The sequence below is a fragment of the Peromyscus californicus genome, unplaced genomic scaffold, assembly GCF_007827085.1.
Source record: "Peromyscus californicus insignis strain IS unplaced genomic scaffold, ASM782708v3 Scaffold_6__1_contigs__length_162567912, whole genome shotgun sequence".
In the NCBI taxonomy this organism is placed as follows: domain Eukaryota; kingdom Metazoa; phylum Chordata; class Mammalia; order Rodentia; family Cricetidae; genus Peromyscus; species Peromyscus californicus.
The window spans coordinates 8,575,301-8,598,212 of NW_026294584.1; the positions used below are offsets into that span (position 1 = coordinate 8,575,301).

Genomic DNA, 22,912 nt, shown 5'->3' on the forward strand with positions numbered 1-22,912 from the left:
CTTGCATTCTGGACAACCATGACTTGACTGCATTGATTCCAGAAGCCAGAGGAAAGGGTACAGCAGGAAAGAGGGAAAGACAGGAAGAAAAAAGTTAGGAGCAGAAATAGACAGGAGTATGAGCATAGCAACCGCAGAAGCAATGCCTAGCATGAAACTGGCTTGAGCAGATGATAACTTAGCACTGCAGTGAAACAACTCTCACACGTCCATTAATCCCAGTTACTCGGCCACTCAGTAACTAGTGATACCTTAACGACAGACCGGGAATTGAACAGTTAGCCACACTGGAGCTGAATCCCACTCAGTGAGGGACGGCTGGAAGAACTATAGGGGGTAGTAGTATTGGGTGTGTATTTTTTGTCTATCTCACTCTACTTTTTATGCTTCCCAGCTAAGTATTAAAGAGCTGTCCTGATTTCCACCTAAGTCACGCCATGCATAAATATTAGTGTTCTTGTGTAGCATAAAAAATGACCCCAAGGGCCACCATCAGGGAAGACGGAAAATGAGTGACAGCACCTTCCCTTAATCCACTAAAATACTTAGAGACAAATCCCTTGGAGTAATTTTCCATAACTTCCTAATTTCTTTAAAGAACACAAAAGTTCTCATGACCAAAATCAAAGTTTTTATTGTTTGTTTTTTTTGTCAGACTCCCCTTAAAAGATGGGGCCAACTTGTATACACAACTATATAAACTTGATAATTAATTAAAATAAAAGATTCTCTTTCCTGGGTTATGTGGCTATTTTATTGATTGTTCATAAAAATTACTGAGGATTTCAAAAATCCTTAAGAAAATAATATTAGACAAACCACACCAACAATTCTAACTTTCTAAAAGGAATTCTTGGGGTAGGTGTATGGAATCAGAGCAGGTATACTGTTTGTGATTTATTCTCTCTGCATTATCTGATTTCTTTCCATTGACAAATTAAAAATTATGATTGTGCTCTCTTAATATTGACAAGGAAACTGAGTATCACAGAACTTGGGATCTGCCTGCAGTGACTCAGGAAGAAAACAACAGACTCACAGCAGCACCCATGTAACTCTAATATGGCTCCTTTTCAGACAAACCAGTCAGGGTCGGATCACACACTTGTGCAATTTGGCTGCTTTTAAGTCTGTTGAGGCTTTGCAGCACACAACGTAGTTCTGCAGAATGTTTGATATGTACTTAAAAGCATTTGTAGTTGATGGGTAGGGTGTTCTAAAAACACCAGTGAGGTCCTCAAGCCAACTAAAATATTATGAAAGATATTATTGAGGAAATGAAGAAATTATTTGTGAATTTTAAATGAATTATTATTTAAAGATATATATTGAAATATTTGCAAAAACAGTTAATTGCTGGGATTTTTTTCAAAATGATCTGGATGTAGAAAGCATATAAGAGTAAGTGTAAAATCTAACTGACTAGTAAGCAAAAGCTTTTGAAAATAAAGGATAGTCAGCCACCAGACTACTCCCTCTGCTTCTGTATTATACTTAAAAATTTCCAAGCAAAAATCAATACTCAAATATTTCCTCCAAATTCAAGAGAAATGAAACGAATGTTGCCATCAGCTGAGGAAGTTTTTCAATATATCTCCATTTGTTGACTGTTCATGGTTCCACAATATTAACTTGGCTATTATAAATATCTTAGATAAGGTACAATGATTTGTGGAGGTCAAGTCTCTGCGCTAAACCATTCTCAAGTACTTGTTCATATACTAGAACATTGCTATTAGCATCAATTATGTGATTAATTTTATGAATCATCAAAGAGCACATCTTTTACTTAGTATTTTTATTTGGTGCTGGGGATTGAAGTACTCTGGTATGTTAAACACATACCTTGTCATGGAGTTAGACCACAAGACCACAGCACTTACTTTATATCATCAATGTACAGATCCCAGAAAAGACTCAATGTAAGTTATCCACCACAATTTCTTAAATGCTTTTAGAATTAATCTGACCACACAGCACAAGAGTGGTTCCCACAACTAAAACACTGCTTACTCCCAGGGAGACGGACTTCATTCTGGCCACTGCTCTCTCAGACTTCGTTTAAAATTTTAATTCAACTGTGTCTACTAATTAGAAATAAATATGACAGCAAAAGCAGACAAGGACAGGGTAAGAGGAGCAGTCCAGGTTAGGCTTGGAAATTGAAGAGTGGAAGATGCTCTTAGGGTTGTTTAGACTGTGGGCCCTGGTACTCAGAAGACAACGCCTCTTTACTTACCCTCGCCCCGGAAGTAGGTACACCTTAACAAAAGGGTCAGAGTAGCCATTGTTGTCTCTAGGGACAAGATTTCTTGCTTGAAGAATATGTATTATAAGATTTCCAAGATCATAGTTGATTTGAAGCTTTAGGATGTAGAAATCCATGAAAAAAACATGTGAAACAGTATCATTTCATCATTTCATACTTTACTAGTTCTTTCAACACTTTATTAGAAGTTACCTACTTCATTTCAATTTTACTTGAAACTAAACAGTTAGTGTGCCCAGTTTATCCAAAAGCTCACAGTCATGTCTGGATTTCTAATAAATATAATGTTCATGTTTCCAAGACTCTGCACAGAGAAGAGTCTTGGCCTACTTAAAGTTCATTTAGAAGGAAAACAATACAGTAAATTTTTGTTATATTTTCATAATGAAAATTTATTCATAGCAAAATAATATACCCCACTTATATTCATTATTGCAATTACTAGGGTTTTGAAAATTATTTGTAAATGTATATAAAATGGCATTGACATTTCATCAATGAACGGTGAGAAGAAAGCTTATGTGGAGAAGATTCTATCAGTATTGAGATAAAAAAATTTAAAAAAAGAATAGATTTCATTTTTCTTAATTTCTCTGAGATTGAGCATGTAGTTTTTCTTTCTGAACAACTACTTATAAAGTAGGAGACTAGGATGATATTAACTTACTCTTTTGCTTTAAAAGTTGAAGAAGAAAGATGAATCATATCTTTAAGATGCTTATTAGATATATTGCCATCAAAGAACAAGATTTATAAATCAGGTAATTATTCGAGAAACTGTCATAATCTAAAATTATTGAGCTTAATAGTTTTCTCTTTTACCATTGAAGGATTCTTTTGTAATTATTTAGATGAAGTCTTAATTTCCTTTAGGTTTTCCAAGTAGTAGAAATGAAAAGAACTGTATTTAAGGAGGGAACTTATGTGTAAAAATACTGACTTTTTAAAATAATTCACAGAAAACATATACACAGTGTTTATACAGGATCAAATCTTGACTTTAAAGTTTCATAATTAATATACAGCTATCATTTGGCACAATTTTGATTTGTGCATGTTTCTCAATAGAAAACAAGTCTTTAATTGCATGATTCCACAGGGAAAAGCCGAGGTCTCTCTGACAAGCATGAAAAATGTGTGAATCGACAAAGTCATCTGTCCTAAGGGGCAAACAAAGACAGGAATTTTGGAACTGCATGCTATGACAGGACACAGGAACACAGAGGTAAATAATTCACATTTAGCTTTCTCTGAAGTTCATTTTCATTTGACACTGAACTTCATCTATTTCTCACTGACATGGAAACCTGAAGGTCACCTTGAAAGACTGCTTTTTAAAATGTTCCCCATTCATTTAGAAAGACCTCCAAGGAGCTCAGGGGTCAGACCAGTGTGGGCATGCTCACACACAGGGGCTCTAGTGCCCACATCTTTATGATTACAATTCTGTGTGTGCCATGGGAATCAGGCTTTGCCACACAAGGGGAAATAATTGAAACACCATCTTTCGGGATATTCTAACTCAGAGGTTCTCAACCTGTGGGGTACGACCTCTTTGGCAAACCTCTACCTCAAAAAATGTTTACACTAGGGTTCATAACAGCAAATTTACAGTTATGAAGTAGCAACAAAAATAATTTTATGTTTGGGGGTCACCACACATGAGGAACTGTATTAAAGGGTCACAGCGTTAGTAAAGTTGAGAACTACAGTTAACTGCTAAGAGGCATTTGTGTCAGGTAAATCTCAACTTCAGAATTATGTCTTACTGCTGAAGGATTCGATGCAGGAGAAGAAACAAGGGAACATCAAACCCAACAGAAACAGCAAACATCTGTCTAAAGGTAAGAAGTTAAAAATGTAGGCAAAAACTAGTAAGAATCAAAAGCTGGAGTCCTCCCAGTGTTGCCTGTGGAGGGACAGAAGGAAGGTCTGGTAAAAAGATTGGCACCTGCACAGGGACACCAAGGTCAGAAATGCACAGCAGGGCATGCACAGTTTCACCGGTTCTGTCCCCCGAGGCGCTCTGGGACGCCCCTCTGCATTCTCACAGCTTCACGTTAGCTTTTTCCTGTGTGTGCAATCACTCCCCAGTCTGTGTATCCTTGTTCTTGTAATACTTTCTGTAGGCTATACACAGCTTTTTATTATGCTTCCCCCATCACTCTGCCCATCCCTCTAAAACATGTAATACTATATTACATGAGGGAGAATTCACCTCTGCTTTCATCCAAGGTTCTTTCTGGAGGGGTCAGCCTCTCAAAGCTGATTCCGTCATTGCTTTACTCCGAATGCAGCAGCTTTCTGTGTATTACTGCTTCCAGTAACACATTTCCCCCTTCTCTATGCTTATTGAAACATTCGTCCACATTTCTGCTACACAGTGAAGTCTTTGTGAGAATTTCTTTTACACCATATTGGAAACACACCTGTTTTTCCTTATTGGAACCTTGCTGTCCTCTGATAGCTAATTTGTACTGTGTTAATTTCTATGTGACGTTTCTCATCTCATCTACCTAGAATTAATTTTTGATATTGCCTAAAGCCAAGTTTTAAAAACATGTTATTGTGACTCACACTAATATCTAAACTGTGATAATATAGTATGCAAATATAAAATTATATGCAGTACAAAAGTAACAATTTTTATTCTATTTTCCAGTTAAAATATTTACCTTATGAATGACAAAGTTATTATGACTTGCAATATGAAAAAACTTCCCTATGATGTTGTTTATCAATTAATTAGAAACCAATGATTTAACAAGAGATATCATTGGACTCATGAAGCTTGAAGACGGGCCTTCAGGTGTTTGGAAGGAGAAGTTGGGTGTGAAATGCTCAACAAGTACACACTAGCTGAAGGTCAGTGTCTACTGACTGAGGATTTTACAGTCTGGAATTTCAGACCTGTGACTAGTTTCTACACACACACACACACACACACACACACACACACACACACACACACAAGCACACAAACACACATGGACATGCTATGCTGTAACATTGTGTTTCCTACACAGTTTTGTATATGTTATAGAAAATGAAAGATCCAAACAGACTTAGAAATTCAAATAGATAAAGGATAAAAACAGAAAAAATGATAGAATGATGATATTAAAAGTTTTTCATACCTGAATTTCTCCTGTAATTGGATGAGAGGCAACCTTTGCTGCATCAGTCGGCTGTAATAATAAAGACCACATATTACATTAATAAATAAAGTATTCATAGGTGTTCTTATCTTAACTGTCTTTTGAAATTAACTTCAGTTGGTTATAGCACACTGCCTACAAAATACATTTGATCCATTTGGTTGCTTCCAAATTATAGCATCTACTTATAATTCTCATATTTATTTAAGTTTATGGATACATAAATCTATTTTTCATTTTGTAAAACCTGTATTGAAGTCATGATTTTATATCATCAGTATTCTCAATTACTTACAAAATGAATACTTTTTGTTCAAAGCATTTTGACTAGGTATTTAGAGATTTTGAAAAGCTATTTAGTAATGAGACAGTGTTTATGTAAGACTGCCTAGGAGCGTAGAAGCTGCAGTCAAATTCATGTCCCATGCTCCTCCTCTTCTAGCTCACTGCACAGTGAAGCACCCAAGAAACGTTTTCCTATGAACAGGTCATCTTGAGTTAAAATTCAGATAAGTTTTCATTTCCCTCATAAGTCCTTAGGCAAATGGAGCTGTCAAAGCAGTTCAGAAAGTAATCTATGGGTCAGATGCGGTGGCATACACCTTACACACCTTTAATCCCGGCAGTCAAGAGGCAGAGGTTGGTGGACCACTGTGAATTCAAAGCCAGCCAGGTCTAGATAGTGAAGTTCCCAGCCAGCCAATGTTACACAGGGAAACTCTTTCTCAAAATAATAAATAAATATATAAATAATAAAATAAATTAATTAATTAATTAAAAGAAGTGATCTTGTAAACTAATTTATGCTGCTGAATAAATGGTTGTTTATGAATTTGTTACATTTCCTTTATATTTCTTTTTTTTCCTTTTTTTTTTTTTTTTTTTTTTGGTTTTTCAAGACAGGGTTTCTCTGTGTAGCTTTGCGCCTTTCCTGTATCTCACTCTGTACCAGGTTGGCCTCGAACTCACAAAGATCCGCCTGCCTCTGCCTCCCGAGTGCTGGGATTTAAGGCGTGCGCCACCACCACCTGGCTCCTTTATATTTCTATATATAAAGAGAGATGATATCTCTGCCCCCAAGTCTACGATAGAACATTAGGTAGTATGGCATCAACGTAGAATAAAAATCACCTTACACATTAAAGCCTATCTACTTATTTTCATGGGAAACTGGATTTCTTTTAGTAATTGAATGGAAAAACTAAAATATCCATTATAGTATCTTCATATACTTGTTTAGCTACTTTTTAAATATAATTTTATCTCATAATGAGCATACTAAAAAAAAAAAGTAACTCTATGTCAATCAAAGAATAAACTTAATGGAACCACTGGTGGGGTCAAGGGGTTACACTCAACTCCATATCTTGTAGTAGCTCAGCTCACTCAAAGCCTATGCCCTCTATTAACATTGAAACTCTGCTGGCCTTCAAACGATTAATGTTTGCTACTAAATAATCAGATTTATTTAGTATGTATTCTATTTTAAATTAATAAAACAAGAAAACTAAACAGTGAAAAGGTTTCCATGCAAATGCCTAGACGTGTTTATACATTGAAAAAACAGCTTGGGCTTTCTCAAGTATCCTTGATTCATTAAAAAATGGACCAGATTCAGGAGGAAAATAAGCTTGTCTTATTTACGCACTCCTGGTTCTGCTATGAAGATAACAGGAACTTTTAAATTTCGGAGGATAAATGGCATATTCATATTGGATATTGTGAAAATTACAGTAGTTTGAGTTTACAGACCCCTGTAGTCCTTTTAAATGAGTAATGTGTTTTGAAGCTAGTTTTATTAACTGTTGTATTAAAACAACTACTTCAAGGAAACCAATGGGTTGGTACTTTGGAGCAGGTAATGGGGTATTACTGTGTAATGAGTCTGAGAAGCTGTGCATTGCTCTTCAGGTGCACAGGTCCCACAGACATGTAACTGCTAGAAGAGAATAAAAACAGTGTTTTAATTTCACATGAAGGTTTTAAAAAAACTACTAGGATTTAGGATATAGATAATTCTTAAATTGTTTAGCACTAATTATTTCATGAATAGGCCTATTATTGGTATGGAAAACTTAGCACAGCTGGTTTTGAATTTTATCATCTCTTTCCCCATAATTATATTTTATTCTGTCATATATTAAATATTGCATTCTATTTCACAAGTTCATTTACTTATTTTTTTACTTCCCCCCACAATAGGTCCAAATACATGTTCTTCAAATAACTAACTAAATTTCAAATGTGTGAGACTTCTTTTTACCAAATCCTACTAGAGTGTTGAGGGTATCATGACAGCAAATTCCTATTGCATAAGAACATATAAAACTAACATGTACTTCAGTTAAGTTATTTACACCAAGATTTAGAAGACCATATTTTAAAGATAAAAACAAAGACAGGTTAGAATTCCAGTGCTAAAACCTTTCAAGACAAAACTGTACACTTAAGTAGATAAAGCAAAATAATAAATTAAAATAGTTTATATATTTGCTTGTGGGTTTTTATTGTTAAATCAAGGAGATTGAAATTCTGTTGTATTTTATATAAGCATCATGTAAAAATTACTAACTAATGTTCTAATAAAGTATATCCTTTCAAGAATAACTATTAAATGGTTTTAAAATATATAAAACAATTCTGTGTATCATTATATAATTTTAAGTTTTATTAAAATAAGTAGAATTCATAGATGATATACATTATTCAAAAGCAACCATCCAAAATATTGTTAATGTTCCAGCAATTATTTACACATAATCACTTAAATGTGGGAGGAATGCTCAACAGTGGCCTGGGGAAAGACTTTTTTCTGTGACCCCAAGTTAACAGACAGTGAAAGCTACAATTGGCAAATGCAATTAAATAGGACTTACATCTTCTGCCTCGCTAAGAAAAGAAACAAACACACTCCTCTGAACAGAGAACATCAGTAAAATATATCCAACAAACAATTAATTTCCTCAATATATAAGGAACTTCAAAAATTTAATACTACAAAACAAATAATCATAAAAAATGGACCATAGTCCTAAATAGGTATCTGTCAAAAAAGAAGTTATATCAACTGGTCAGGTCTATTAAAAAAAAAAATTCCCGGGCCGGGCGGTAGTGGCGCATGCCTTTAATCCCAGCACTCGGGAGGCAGAGCCAGGCGGATCTCTGTGAGTTCAAGGCCAGCCTGGTCTCCAAAGCGAGTTCCAGGAAAGGCGCAAAGCTACACAGAGAAACCCTGTCTCGAAAAACAAAAAAACAAAAAACAAAAAACAAACAAACAAACAAAATTCCCAGCATATCCCATCCCCCTGTCCAGGAAGTGCAAATCAGACCAACCATGGAGATCAACCCTACATACACTCTCAAAGGAATGGTTATATTAAAAAGACTATGATGAAAAGTACTGGGAAGGCCGAGGTGAAAAAGAGCCATTGAGCATGGTTGGTGGGAGTGTAAATTAGCACAGTCATTTAAAAAACAGCACGATATATCCTAAAACAAGAATAGGCTCCAGAAATCAATTCCTGGCCACACATCTAAGGAAATGGAACCTGTATTTGAAGAGGCCTTTGCCTGCCCACATCTATTTCAGCAGTATTAACACTGGCCAAGTAACAGAAGCATCAGTTCATCAACCGATGAATAAGGATAAAGAAAATGTGACTCCCTAGCTGTCATACAATCCCTCCCCCATTTCTTGAGGAGGACTCCCGGCCCTGGCCCACTGCTTGGCTGTGGATCTCTGCATCTACTTCCATTAGTGACTGGGTAAAAGCTCTCTGATGACAATCAGGGTAGTCACCAATCTGATTACAGGAGATGACCAGTTAAGGCATCTTCTCCACTATTGTTAGGAGTCTAGGCTGGGTCATCCTTGTGGATTCCTGGGAGTTTCCCTGGCACCAGGTTTCTCCTGGGGGAGGAGACTGTCCTGCATCAGCTTGATGCTTGTTGACACCCACTGGAGGCTTTACCCTTTCTGAATGGAGACAGAGGAAAAAGTGTGTGTGTGTGGGGGGGGGTAGAGGGGAGGTGTTGGGGGTATGTGTGTGAAGAGAGGAATAAGGGGAACTGAGATCAGATGTAAAATAAATGAAAAAATTTAATTAATAAATAAAAATATAATTAAAAAAGAAAATGTGACATATACCTGATGGCATACTATTGAGATATCAAAAAATGTAAAATCCTATTGTTTGTAGGATCTATTAAGTAAAAAAAAAATAAGCCAAGTGCAGAAAGACAAGTACTACATGACTTACTCACATGTGGAATCTAAACTCAATTTTTCCTGAATTAGAGACTGGAGTGGTGATTTATCAGAGAGAAGGTAGAGGGAAGAGAAGGAGGGAGTGAGATGAGAATCAGATCCAGAGTTCTACTGATTAGCAATAGTGGAGTATTTACCTAAAACATTTAGAAGAATGGATGTTGAATATGTCCAATATGAATAAACAGTAATAATCACATGTGATGAATATGCTCATTACTCTGAGAAGATCATCCCAGGATATACTAGAAGAAAAAGATTGCAAAAGTGCCAGTATGATGGCTCCGTGTGTAAAAGGGCTTGCAGCCCAGCCTGACAAGCAGGGACTCCATGTCTGAATAAAAAACTCTGACTTCCACACATGCGCTATGGTATGCATATGCCTACTGCTACCTGCACAAAATAAAAAAATAAATAAGACAATCAAAATATATTGTAAGAAAATAAGGAAACAACTCACAAAATACCCCACAAATGCATGTAAATATTTTAATCTAAGTCATCTAATAAAAATGTTTAATAGATGTAAACATCTAAACATATACTGATATTAATTATAATTTAATTTAGATTTAGTATATTATCTTATGCAATTCAATTGGATTTTATATTTAATTTAGTTAGTTTTATGTCTACAGAAATAAAAATATTTAAAACCCTAATTCTGTATATTATCTTAAGAACATATGGCATGTCTAGCTTTGCTGTTGCCTGGCATTAGGGTATGAAAGCTTCAGAAAACTCTATGCTTTTAGCATGTAGGAGACAGGAAACAAATGATAATTCAAAATGTCAGCTATTTACAAATATATTATTTAGCAAATGGTACCTGCTAAAAATAAGTCAAAGAAAGAAACAAAAGACTAATAGGTAATAGATCCTGTCTCTAAGGTAAACCTTCACATTTTCACTTAAACACACACACACACACACACACACACACACACACTACATATATGTCCAAAATAAGCAGATTTGATTAATGTCACTGCTAAGAGTTAAGCAATCTCTGTACTAGAACTAACCAATGGAGTAGATTTATGAGTCACAGAAGTAATTAAAAATTCCTAATAATCACACTAAAATCAAACAAGAAATATTATAATAATATTTATATTCATCCTAAATATCATCACTTCACCATTTTAGCAAAATAAACATTGTTTTGAGATATTTCAGTCTTTTTTTCACACAAAGTCACTGGAATTTGGCCTGCAATTCACACAGATGTCAACTGAGACCAGCTCCATGTGATTAGCAGTTATTCTTTGGACAATGGAACACTAGAACTATATATTTCAGCCAAACATCACAAAGCTACACAGACCCAAATTATTTGCAAATTAAAGAATGGTTACATGTCATACCAGCTGCCAATACCACTTTCCTAATGTTGTCCTGCATCAAGAGTTTCCAACTTCTAAACCATGGTCCCCAAAGCTAACATATTATAGTAAGGTGAACTTGTAAATTCATACCCATAACAAGAACAGGTTCCCAGGTGATCACTAACACTTTGATTGTTTGTTACTGTTCTGTGCAAGTCACTTAACTAAAACAAAAATAGTTATGTTTTATGGTGCCTGCAGCCAACATAGGAAATAAAGGAAGAGCCTGACCACCGCAGTCAATGTTTTTATTTATAAATTTATAAATGTCTTAAGAGACACAGAAAGAAGCTTTGGAAGTAAGAAGGGAGGATAGCAGGCAAGCAGGCAGGCTGGGAGGCTGGGAGTAAAGGAGGAGGAGAGGGAGGAAGAGAGGGGAGAAGAAGGAAGCAAGAAAGGATGGAAGGAGGGAAAAGAACACAGAAAGAAAGATTTCTAATGTCAGAAAGACTAACACACGAAGACTTCATAGGGGACGTGTCTTGTTAGTATCTTACCTTATGCCCATCACCAGCTCTGCATTTCCTACAGACTGTAGAGGAAAGGCTCAGCACAACCCTTCATGACTTTCAATATGCAACCATCTGCTTCTATATGATATTCACCCCTAAAGTACCTGTGAACAGCTATCCTCCAGACATGTAATTTTCTGTCTGAAACTCTTTTCACTCTGTTCTCTCTGGGAATGCTGACTCCTTTCTTCCTTTTACCTAAATTGGTTCATAAGCACCACTCTCCTAGGTGTCCTCACTCTACTTATACGCACTAAAGTTGGCTGAGCATCTTTTCATCTGTAATTACACCAGCGGTTCTCAAACTTTAAGGAGCACCATGCACAGCTGGAGACATTACAAAACCTAGGTTCCTGAGCTCAATTCGCACAGTTTTTGAAATAGTCAAGTCTGTGTAAAAAATGCAATTTTAACACATTCCCATATGGTGCTGTGCCAAATTTGGTGAACTGGGAACACGATTTAGAACTACTGGTCTCCTTGCAATGAGAGGGAGGGGATTTTTCCATCTTTGTACTCTGATAGAGCATGACGCCTGAAGCTGGATGGTCATGGACAGTGGCTGTGGAACATAAGCTGGAGTGGAAGGTTCATAAATGCAACGCTGATTACAAGGACATCAGGACAGACACAACAGCATCATGCCATCCATAATTTCTAAGAAAGGAAACCAATGTCCTTTCTAGGTTCTTTTAGAATGAGTAGCATAGGACCCTAGGAGAGATGGCACAGTGGACATTCAGGTACCAGGAATGCCTCTTAAATAGGAGAGTGACATGTCAGAAAAGTGACACTGCATTGTCGCCTGCTTTTCTAGGTTGAAGCACTAGTGCATGGTCCCCAGCAACTTTCAGGAACGAGAACTGGAAGTGTTTCCTGTAAAGACATGCACATGCAGAGCAACCCATGAGTTAGAACGGAATGACATTCAGAAGGGTGGTCCTGTGCTGCTGCTGTTTTTCTTCCTTTATGACCTAAGTTATTTCAATCTCTTTGTACTTTTTACTGAGAAAAATCTAGCAGAATATGTATCTTTTGTTTTCAAAAGGTCATAAAGCTAATGTTCTATATGGAAGGAAACAAGATTTGTGGAACAATAACCACCTGCTGCACATCAAAATCATGAAGTACCACATTGTTCAAAGTTGTCTTTCTAAAAACAGAAGTGTCTTAAGATGTGATTTTCTATCTGGCCCAGTCAGAATAGGGAAATATCTGTTTCAGTAGATCCTTAGGATATGACCCATCACAAGATTAAAAAGCCGGAAGTGGCCACTTGCCGTGACACGGGGCACGTCTCACCTTGCTGCTGCCATGCTTCTTTTTGCTCACAGAGGGTGATCCTGGCTGCCCAGGGCTGGGAACAGAACTGGATCCTGCTGATGTGGGACCTGAGTGAGCATGAGATCCTTTCTCCACGACTGACGACATGACCAGTGGTGACTGCTGGAGTGAGACCTTCTGCAGCTCGGCCGCCAACTGCTTGGGATCAACCCCTGGGGATTTTGCCTTATCCACTAGAACAAAACAAAAGGCTTTACATCTTGGGTCCATATGTCGGCCATATTGTAACAGTGACACTTGCTGGAGTTCTAGGTAATGACACCACATTATTTAAAGATTAAGTTAAAATTTTAAAATCAAATGTTCTCTATGGAAAAATTTATGTATCTATTTTTAGGGAACTCTAGAAGGCCCAGATAGGAGTGTTATAATGATGAATTACAATGAGAATCTGAAGTTCTATTACGTTTTCAGAAAAAATACTTTGAATATTTTATTGAGTGAACTCTGGGAATGACAAAACACCCTATTTTATCCCCCAAGAATTTGTTTGGATACATGTTTTCTCTCTTCTAAATGTTCCATATTTTGTTCTTTATGGAAGAAATTTCACAGAATGTGTGTGTATACACACACAAACACACACACACACACACACACACACACACACACACACACACACACACTCCATTCTCTGTTGGACCTGGCCTGTTTATTTCAGTAACCTAGACTTCCTAATATCACTGTAATGACAATAACAAAGGCCAAGTTGTGCTGCAAAAAAAAAAAGTAGTAACTGAAAACTACATTATTATTATTAAAAAGAAATGGCTCCATGGATTGCCTTTACAGGCTGAATTCACATTTAACAAATTTAAAACATGAACTCATATAGTACATATTTAATACCGTTTTCTTGCCTATTCAAACAGTTAAAGATGCAATATGTTTCCCAAGATGTTAATAATGTAACTAAAACACTTTTCATATCATTCAGAATCACACACATCTATATAGAAATCTATAATTCTCTCTGTACTATGTCAAACAGGCTAGCCCTGTGTTTTCCTCTTCACCCATGGGTGAAGTCAGACTGCTGTCACCTACCAGCTTTCGGTGGCTCATGAAGTTCCAGGTGCTGGGGATTTTCAGAATCTGACAACATATTGAGGTCCCTAAAAATTAAGACAGATTATTAAGAAAGACATTGAGGAAGCCTGAAACCAAAGGTACCTTTTCCCATCTGCCTTGATTTTCTTTTCAGGAGGTCAATGAGAAGTGGTTTATGATGTAAAGCAGCTCCCAGGCATGCTCACCCTGCTAACCCAGTACATATTAGCCATGTTGTTAAAAGTCAAAGCTGATAAAAATGATCATTTAAGGTGAAATCTTTATGGATTAAATGCAAGTCACTTCAAAATATGACGCACATTGGGTTCTGGCCTTCTTTCAAATGGAGCGTACTTAAAAAGCATGAAGGGAGGCTGTGACACAAAAGAAACAGTCGCTGGAGTCTCGGCTACACCCTTGCCTTTGATGCAGAGCACAAGAAGGCCAGCAACCTTGTATTCACTTTGTTTTCTTATGCTGAAACTCTTTCTGACTGGCAAAGGTTCCACCTTAACAATTTTAAATCAAAAGAGTCATGAAGAGCCAAAAAATGGAAACAGAAAGATGGGGAAAAACTCACAGTCTTACACATATTTCTGCTTCCCCACTTTGCTGGTTAATGATGCTCTGTACTTCTTCATATGTTTTAGAAGTTAAAGGGATCCCATTCCATTCCAACACTTGCATCCCTGAAAAGACAAATTTGAGTATAAAATCAAACATGTGTGCTATCTATCTTTAGTCTTAGTTCACAGGGCACAAAAGACTTCCTGCGCTTTTAAAAGCAAATCAGCACACCATTTCAGAGAACATCGACTCAATGTTCTCCAGAACATCATGTATTCGGATATGAACTTACCTGAATGTATAATATATGTTTAAGACAACATGCAAACTTTGTTTTAAAAAAACCGATCAGTTCTTACCAAACACATGCATTCTGTTCACACTTCTATAAAGAAAACCATATTGAATAAACAAACAAGTAATTGCAACCATTAGCTTTAGATATTGACTTCCCTATTCCTTTATGGAATGGAGTGGTAAAAAGTCCTAGGATTTCCTGATGACGCTCTGCTCTTGATTTTTGCCCAGATAAGTCAGACTGTGCTTTATGTCTTCCACTTCACTGCGTGGCAGATGTTTCTGAAGAGAACAGCAAGAATGCTGTAGGAAGGTCAGCTTTGTGGGGCTGTGCCCTGTGCAATAGTACAGGCTCTGTATTCAGAAAGGCCCCATGCTCTGCTGTCATCTTGAAAATCGCCTTTTTCATTTTTCACTGAATCTAATAAATTATGTACTCTTCTTGCCTGAGCAAGGCATTTCATTTATGCAATCTTTCTGAAAAGACAATTTTATACAAAAAGGAAATAGTAATATACTTAATATTTAAACATTTTATATCCAGTGTTTTTGGTTCATTTTGTGAGTTGTCAAAATAACTGAAGAGCGCATATTTGACATGATTCATATGGCCATAAAATATAGCTATATGAGATGGATATACATAGCTGAAAATTATCCAATAAGGTACCCAAATATTTCTGAATGTTATCAGCTTAACCCTAGAGAAAATGTCTGTATGCCATTATATAGTAAATGAAAAATAGTAATTACTGATAAATTACATCTTTAATATACTTCATACTCTGTAATTCCCTATTGCTTACTTCAGCACTGGCTCAATGGGAAATTGTAAATATTGTATGGTTGTGTCTTTAATTTTAATGGCATAATATACATTGGGAGGCATGATACCAGTTGCAATTAAATGAAGGAAATGCCTTTATACTAGAGTGGAGTAACAGAAAAAGTCCATCAAAAGGCTCACAATAACACAGAGAAAGACTTTTCTATAACTTACTCTAAGAAAACTTTATCTTCAGATGGGTCTTAGGTTTATTTCAACAATCCCAGCTGTTGTACACAGAAAATAAGAACATTATATAAAAGACGTTGACTCTAAGAATAACTCAGCACAGGGAAAGCAGAAAGCAAAACATCTTTAGAGCTAGGAGAAAAACCTACATTTATTCTGAATTGAAAAATTAGTGCCATAATAATTCAAATATATTACCCCTTACATTTCTACAGAATCATATTCCATGGAAATAGTCAGAGGTCTGTTTTTTCTATCATGTTGACCTGTTCAGGTTTTCACATTTTGGAACAAAGGGAACACTGACAAAACTTAATTATCTAGTGAAATAAAGAATGTCTCTCGTTATAACAAAGGAAAACACATTTTCTATTGTCAGTAACATGGCTGCCCATATTCTTGCCACTATATGTATGTGGTGCTTCTAACTCTGAGCTCTGCTTTGTCCCAGGACAGACATCTACACTTCTTTTTCACTCATCTTTTTTCATGTTAGTCAGTGCTGTGGCAAAAGTTAAAAATATTCTGCCACGTTCTTTGTCTTGGTATGGTATCCATGCTGTTATACAATGAAAACTTTCAGCATAGTTATTTCATACTTCCCATTCCAATGTCCCTCACTTCCTGAAAAAGAATGGAATACAACTTGTATTCATTTTATAAAATATATTTAGAACTATGAGTTAAATATCATGTGATTTCAAACCAATGTATTTGATTCATCACACAAACAAAATGAAGGATAATAACCATAGAATCATCCCAGTGGATACATAAAGAACATTTTATACTATTTTAATAGACTTCATAAAATTAAGAATAACCTTGGTATAGAAGAAATATATGTCATCACAATTTAATATATTTACAATAAGCCAATGGTTAGTATTATAATGACTGGGAAAGACTGAACAATTCTCTTTAGGATATGGAATAGAACAAGGATGCATGTTTACTCGGCATAGGGTTTTAAATGCTAGTTCAGGCAGTCATGCAAGAGAAAGACAGGCAAGGCACTGGGACTTGGGGGTAGCAGTCAAACTCTCACTGCTTGCACACATAATCTTACAACTACAGAAGCACAAATATATTACCAAATAGTGATTTAAGACCGATAAATTTAGTAAAGTTGCAAGATACAGGGTCAACATACAACACTCAGTAGCATTGCTATAATGACAGTGTATTAACTGAAATAGAAATCAGGAAAGCAAACTCTTTCATAATGTTACAAAATTTAAAGAATAAAGCAGCCAGAAATAAATTTATTCAATTATGTGAAAGATCTTTAGAATAAAAAGTATAAAGCAGTTATGAAAGCCATTGATGAGGACACAAACAATTGGAAATATAATTATATGGCCACAATCTTCAAGGATCAATGATGTTAAAAAATGTTGATGTTTCCAAACTCTCCTGCAGACTCAAAGCAACCTCTATTAAATATCAAAAGCACTGTTCACAGAAGAGATAGAATTTTAAATACATTTGGAAGTCCAAAAACTCCCAAACACAGATATCCAACTTAGAAAAAATTGAAGCAGAAAGTACTGTACTACCACACTCAAAGATACATGATACATTTGTCAACTGTGAAACTCTACAAGCCAATTTATGTTAACTAACTAATATGCACAAAACCTTTTGGAAAAACTTAATTTGTAGGTATTCCATAGAGTATTATTTTAGCATTTAATGATTCAGATATATTTTCAATCTTAAAGTACATCTTTTACTAGATTATAGAAAATTTCCAAGAAAATACTATGTCTGCAAATCATGCTAACTACTTAGAATTAAAAGCAAACATTAATATTTTCATGTATTTAAGTTATATCAAGATATATTTTAAGTGATCTGTCAAATAGAAACTTCACAGATGACACTACAATGATATCCACAGATAGTGCCTAGTACACCCGCTACCGGCATAAAAACCAAGACAAAGTCTTAATTTTTTCCAGATGCGTAACAGTGATAATTTACTGTTCAAACTTATAAAATCAGTAAATCACCGGGGCCATCAGGGGAGTGAGACATCTTAAGAAAGGAATAATGGAAAGGACAGGGTAATGTGACATGAAACAGAAGGAAAGGCAGTTTGGGGAAGGAAGGGACCAGTAAGAAAGACACATAGGGCACTGGGGAGGGAATTGTGGTAGAGGGGTGGATTAGAACAGAGCATAATGACACATGTGTGTGCAAGTGCTGTAATGAAATCCAGTAGTATGGTTCCTTAAAATTAATTTTAAAATCTTATTGAAGTATTAGGTAAATGGAATATATTATCAATTAGAAACCGGTATAGGGTTTTAGACTAGTGTTAGAAAATGAGTAAATCCCTTCAGATGTTCTAGTTTAATCTGTTATAAAAAAAGACACAGAAGAGCTTAAATTATTTGTATAAAATGATACAGTTACTGGCTGTATACAAATATAATCTTCAACAATCTTCTAGGTCAATGCTAGTATTAGTAAATAGGAAAATACTTTCAGTTTATGCTTACTAATACTACATTTAGCTCTACTGAATACAACAGATGTTCAAATCTATAAACTTGGCACAAAATACACAAATTATTTACGATGTCATTTTAATTATAATAAAGCAAGATAACTTAGAGAGTATTACTTATACAATATTAATTGAAGTTGCAGACATTTAGAAACTGAAGATATTAGTGAATAAACAGGAACCTGATATGTGCTATATGATTTTAGGGTCAGCAATGAAAGGAGCAAGGCTGATGGAGCTGCTCATCTCTTCTCTGTCCCTCTGCTAGAGAGAAGCAAGTATCACCCTGTCTAAGCATGCTGTTACTATACAATGCTGATAGGATGCAATCCTATTATCTGATGGAAAGTAAACCACACAGGAAAGATTCATGAACTTAAAGTAGGGAATCAGTTTTAGCAAAGATATTGTGGTTGAGCTTTTCAAAAGCATTAGGAACTATCATTCTGTTTGCTTGTGTGGTCCGTGGAAGATGGCACTACCTCAAAGAAAAATTGCTACAAGATGTCCTTAAGTTCTATGGCTTCCATTGTATCCAGAAATCTTGTCAACACAAGAGCACAGTAAGGCAGTCACCTATCCTGGAAGAAGTGCTTTGGCTTTGACAGGGCATTCTCAGTACTGTGGATTATTCTCAATGTTCTAGAATGTACAATCCCTAACTGGATTTTTTTTTAACTGAATATATGACAAAAAACACCAATTATGGTTGCGACGCCTTACTCAGCCTTGATACAAGGAGAAGGGGCTAGGTTGGGCCCCAACTTGGTATGCCAGCCTGTGTTCACTACCCAAGGGAGGCCTTACCCTCATTGAGGAGGTGATGAGGGTAGGATGGAGGTAGGTGGGGGTGGAATGGGAGAAGGGCAGGGAAGTGGAAGATTCTAATATTCTTATTATTCTTAAAAGCAGAAAGAGAATGGGAATTGGTAGGAGACTGAGACTGAGGGAAATGGGAGATGATGGTCAATGTATTGAATATTTCAGTTACAGGAAAAATGATTTTGGGCAACTAGCATTCACAATGAGCGTAGTTGGTATTACTCTACTATGTCCTTGAAATTTGCTGAGTAAATCTTAAATTTCTTCACCAATAAATAAATTATATATAATGTGAAGTATGTGCTAATTTGCTTAATTGATAATTAAGTTTATGTACATGTGTATCAGCCTAAGAAAGTAATATAGTACAGATAGTTTTTGAGAAGAAATTAAAACATATTTGGCTGTTTAGTATTGTTCATTATGTATATTATATTGATAAACTGCCTGCCATGTGCTATTTGAGCTCACTGAGAAGCTGGCTCTTGAAGCAGGGCTGAGCCTTACCCCCGCTTTCAGACTCCAACATGTTTTGTAAAAGTGTCTTTTGATGCCCTTCAGCTGAGGAGGGGTTGCTCCCCCACCCCAACTGGGACAGAAACACTCAAGAGCAAAATCCTTGTGTTCTTGAAACAGCAAGAAGCTAAGGCATTTCCAGCAGATGTTCCTGCTGTTTGTCATGTGATACAAAAGTGCCTGCTGTAGGAAAGGGAAACTGGAAGTCCAGCTATGGATTCTCATCCAGGCACAGAAAGCTCAAATGGGAACTCAGCTCAGCTTCCCTAGATGGTTTCTGCTGGATATGAGCGTCTCATTTGATGTTTTAATCTTTATCTGCAGCTATTTGTTATTTTACTTGGAGGGAACATTCTGCTCTGCCTGGTACTCTACATGAGATCTCACGGGACTCTCCAGCTTGCTGAATTCAAGTGGCTCCCTCACAATGTTTCTGTTGGGTGTTTGTAAGCCTCCAGATTTGATGATTTTACCCTTTTTTATTCTCTCAATTTTCTTTCACTAATTTTCTCTACTGGCTGTTTTGAATGCCCAATTTGATGATGTTCTTCTATCTGTCTGCTACTTGTCATTTATTCTTTTACTTTTTGCTTGGTATATGCTTATAAAGTCACTCAATCAAAACTGAAAGGATGGCTCTGTTACTCCAGAGCCAGTCTCTCAGTCTCATCCCTATCTCTGCAACAGATCTCCAGCTGTATCTTCCTTCACATGCCCAAATCTCCTGAGGATCCCACAGATCTTCCCCTCCTAACCTCCTCTTCAGCACTGTAGTCTAGCCCCCAACTCAAGCAGGCATGTCTGGCAGAAAAACAGCCTCTAATACCAGCAGGCATTCCATGTGAACACACCAGCAGAGCAGTCCAGTTTAACAGGCAGCACACAGCCATCACACTCTGAAAACTCAGAGAGGAAACAGAAACTAAGGAACAAAACACCCACCCAACAAAGACAAAAATCAGAAATCAGCACCTAGACCTTTGCTCATCCCAAACCCAGATGCCTAGACACCAGTGTAAGAACACAATCAGTAACAGCCAGGGTATTATGTCTCCACCACAGTTCAGCTATCCTACCACACCAGGCCCTGAATATTCCAAGATAGCTGAAGCCAAGAAAAAGACCTCAAAACCAACTATATGAAGATGATAGAAATTCTTAAAGACGAAATGAACAAATCCCCTAAAGAGAGCCAAGATAATATAAACAAACAGCTGAAAGAGACAAAACCAAACCAAATTAAAAAAAAAAAAAAAAAAAAAGACAAGACAAACTGCTCAAGACCGGAAAATGGAAATATAAACTACAATGAAAGCAAAATGGAGGGAATTCTGGAAATGGAAAATTTTGGAATTTAAACAGGAACTATAGAGACAAGCTATGAATTATTTATCGTTCTAAAGTTGGGATGCTATTGACTAAGCTTCCTCAAGTAAAATAGCTGGATAAAATTTGTATAAAGGTGATATTGATATTGTGACATGAAAAGATTTATTATCATTGATCTAGATATAAAGATCCCAAATGATAGTACCCAGATGTTCCTGAGAAGCCTTTCACAGGAGAGGTGGACAAACACTGGACAGCATCAGACCTAAAATGTATATTGTGAACAAGTTGCCACTCATATCACACCTGAAAGACAATATCAATTCTATAAAGGCTTACAGTACATACTTTGATATGTAGAAATACAGAGAGCCAAAATCTAGAAGAGATGAGCAATCCTTAAGTTTATATTGAACACATTAAGCAAAGAAATTCAATTATCTGAACAAATATATGTAAATGAAATAAGTCATCTACTACCTATTGACCCATTTATTCACACATAAACTCTTTCCTTAGAAAAGCAATCTAAAACACTGTGAAAATTACCCTCATTGCCTTGAATAAATAGGTTTCAAAGATGTAATAATTTTTTAACATTAAATGATAACAGAACCTCTAGTGCTATATGTTTGGCATTTGAGTAATACTTCATACAAAGAATAAAAATCAAAGATGCACCACAACTGCTCCGAAAGTCTTTGAGACCTGGTGTATAGTGTATTCTCTGAGAAGTTAATGCTGAAGTGCAAGATACCATGTATGAATTAGACATATAGGTATTGACTATTGACGAACAAAATACTGAAATGCACACACACACACACACACAGAGAGAGAGAGAGAGAGAGAGAGAGAGAGAGAGAGAGAGAGAGAGAGAGAGAGAGAGAGAGAATAAAATAAAGGCATTCCAAAAGAAATAATAATAATAAAAAAGAAATAATCAACCAAAAGAGAGAGTGAATTTATAGCATTTGGCTCTTTCCACATTAAACTGCCACGACCAACTGAAAGTCATGTTGTGGATCTGAATGTGAAGCTGGAAGAGCTGTACTCAGGCTGCTTCAATGAGCTGTACCAACGGCCCAAGCACAAACTTGATGAATAAATCTTGTGTAGAGTGTGTGTAAATTCTATAATAATAATTTATCAAAATAGGCAAGGCCCGTGTGTGTAGGTTCCAACACATTTCACTGAAAATGACAGTGAATCAATTTTAAAGTAGTTAAAGACAGCAAGCAATAGCTGGCACCATTTAAATCAAGAAGTGAAACTAAAACACTTTTTCCAAATAAATACTTTATTTAGAATAAAGTAGAGAGGTTATAAATATTTTTGTGATAAGCAAATGCTCACTATAAACAATATCACTGAATCTCATGAGCTATATGTATATATAGCTACATAAATGTATATATAGCTCATGAGTATTGCATGTATATGCTATAGAATTTGTATTCAGAATGGTTACACTATCTCATAGAAAAATAGAATTATCATCATAATGTATTTTGAGAACCCATCTATAAATTTACTGTGTAAAGATGATGAAATACATGTTATTTTAAAATGTCCACAGCGAGGTGACTAGTATCTAAAAGTGAACAGTACCACATATAAATGTTGGCAAATTTCTGAAGTAAAGCGAATTGTGGATGTCACTGAGCATGGACTCTCTGTCCCTGCTATTGCAGCAGGAAAGCATGCCTGTTCCTGTCTAAGTTAGCAATCCTGGCTATGTTCCAAAACACACTGTTGACAAGAAGAGGAGGCAGATGGATTTGGCTTGTCAGCCATCTGTAGCTGGAGACCTGACCTTAGCTTCCATTGGATTTGTTTACATTTTCAAAGCTGCTTTCAGTC

At 36.2% G+C, this 22,912-nt stretch overlaps 1 protein-coding gene across 4 annotated transcripts in view; it reads right to left on the bottom strand.

Annotated features, from left to right (window-relative positions):
- Positions 1 to 22,912, bottom strand: part of Pclo (piccolo presynaptic cytomatrix protein) — a 345,647-nt gene that overhangs the window by 74,757 nt on the left and 247,978 nt on the right. For all 4 annotated transcript variants that reach the window (XM_052719673.1, XM_052719671.1, XM_052719672.1 and 1 more), the window contains exons 11-16: positions 14,569 to 14,677; positions 13,986 to 14,053; positions 12,897 to 13,111; positions 5,407 to 5,457; positions 2,240 to 2,364; positions 1 to 27 (exon numbers count right to left, since the gene is read on the bottom strand). In XM_052719673.1, the coding sequence (XP_052575633.1) occupies positions 1 to 27; positions 2,240 to 2,364; positions 5,407 to 5,457; positions 12,897 to 13,111; positions 13,986 to 14,053; positions 14,569 to 14,677 (595 nt within the window). The remainder of the gene's footprint in view (positions 28 to 2,239; positions 2,365 to 5,406; positions 5,458 to 12,896; positions 13,112 to 13,985; positions 14,054 to 14,568; positions 14,678 to 22,912) is intronic.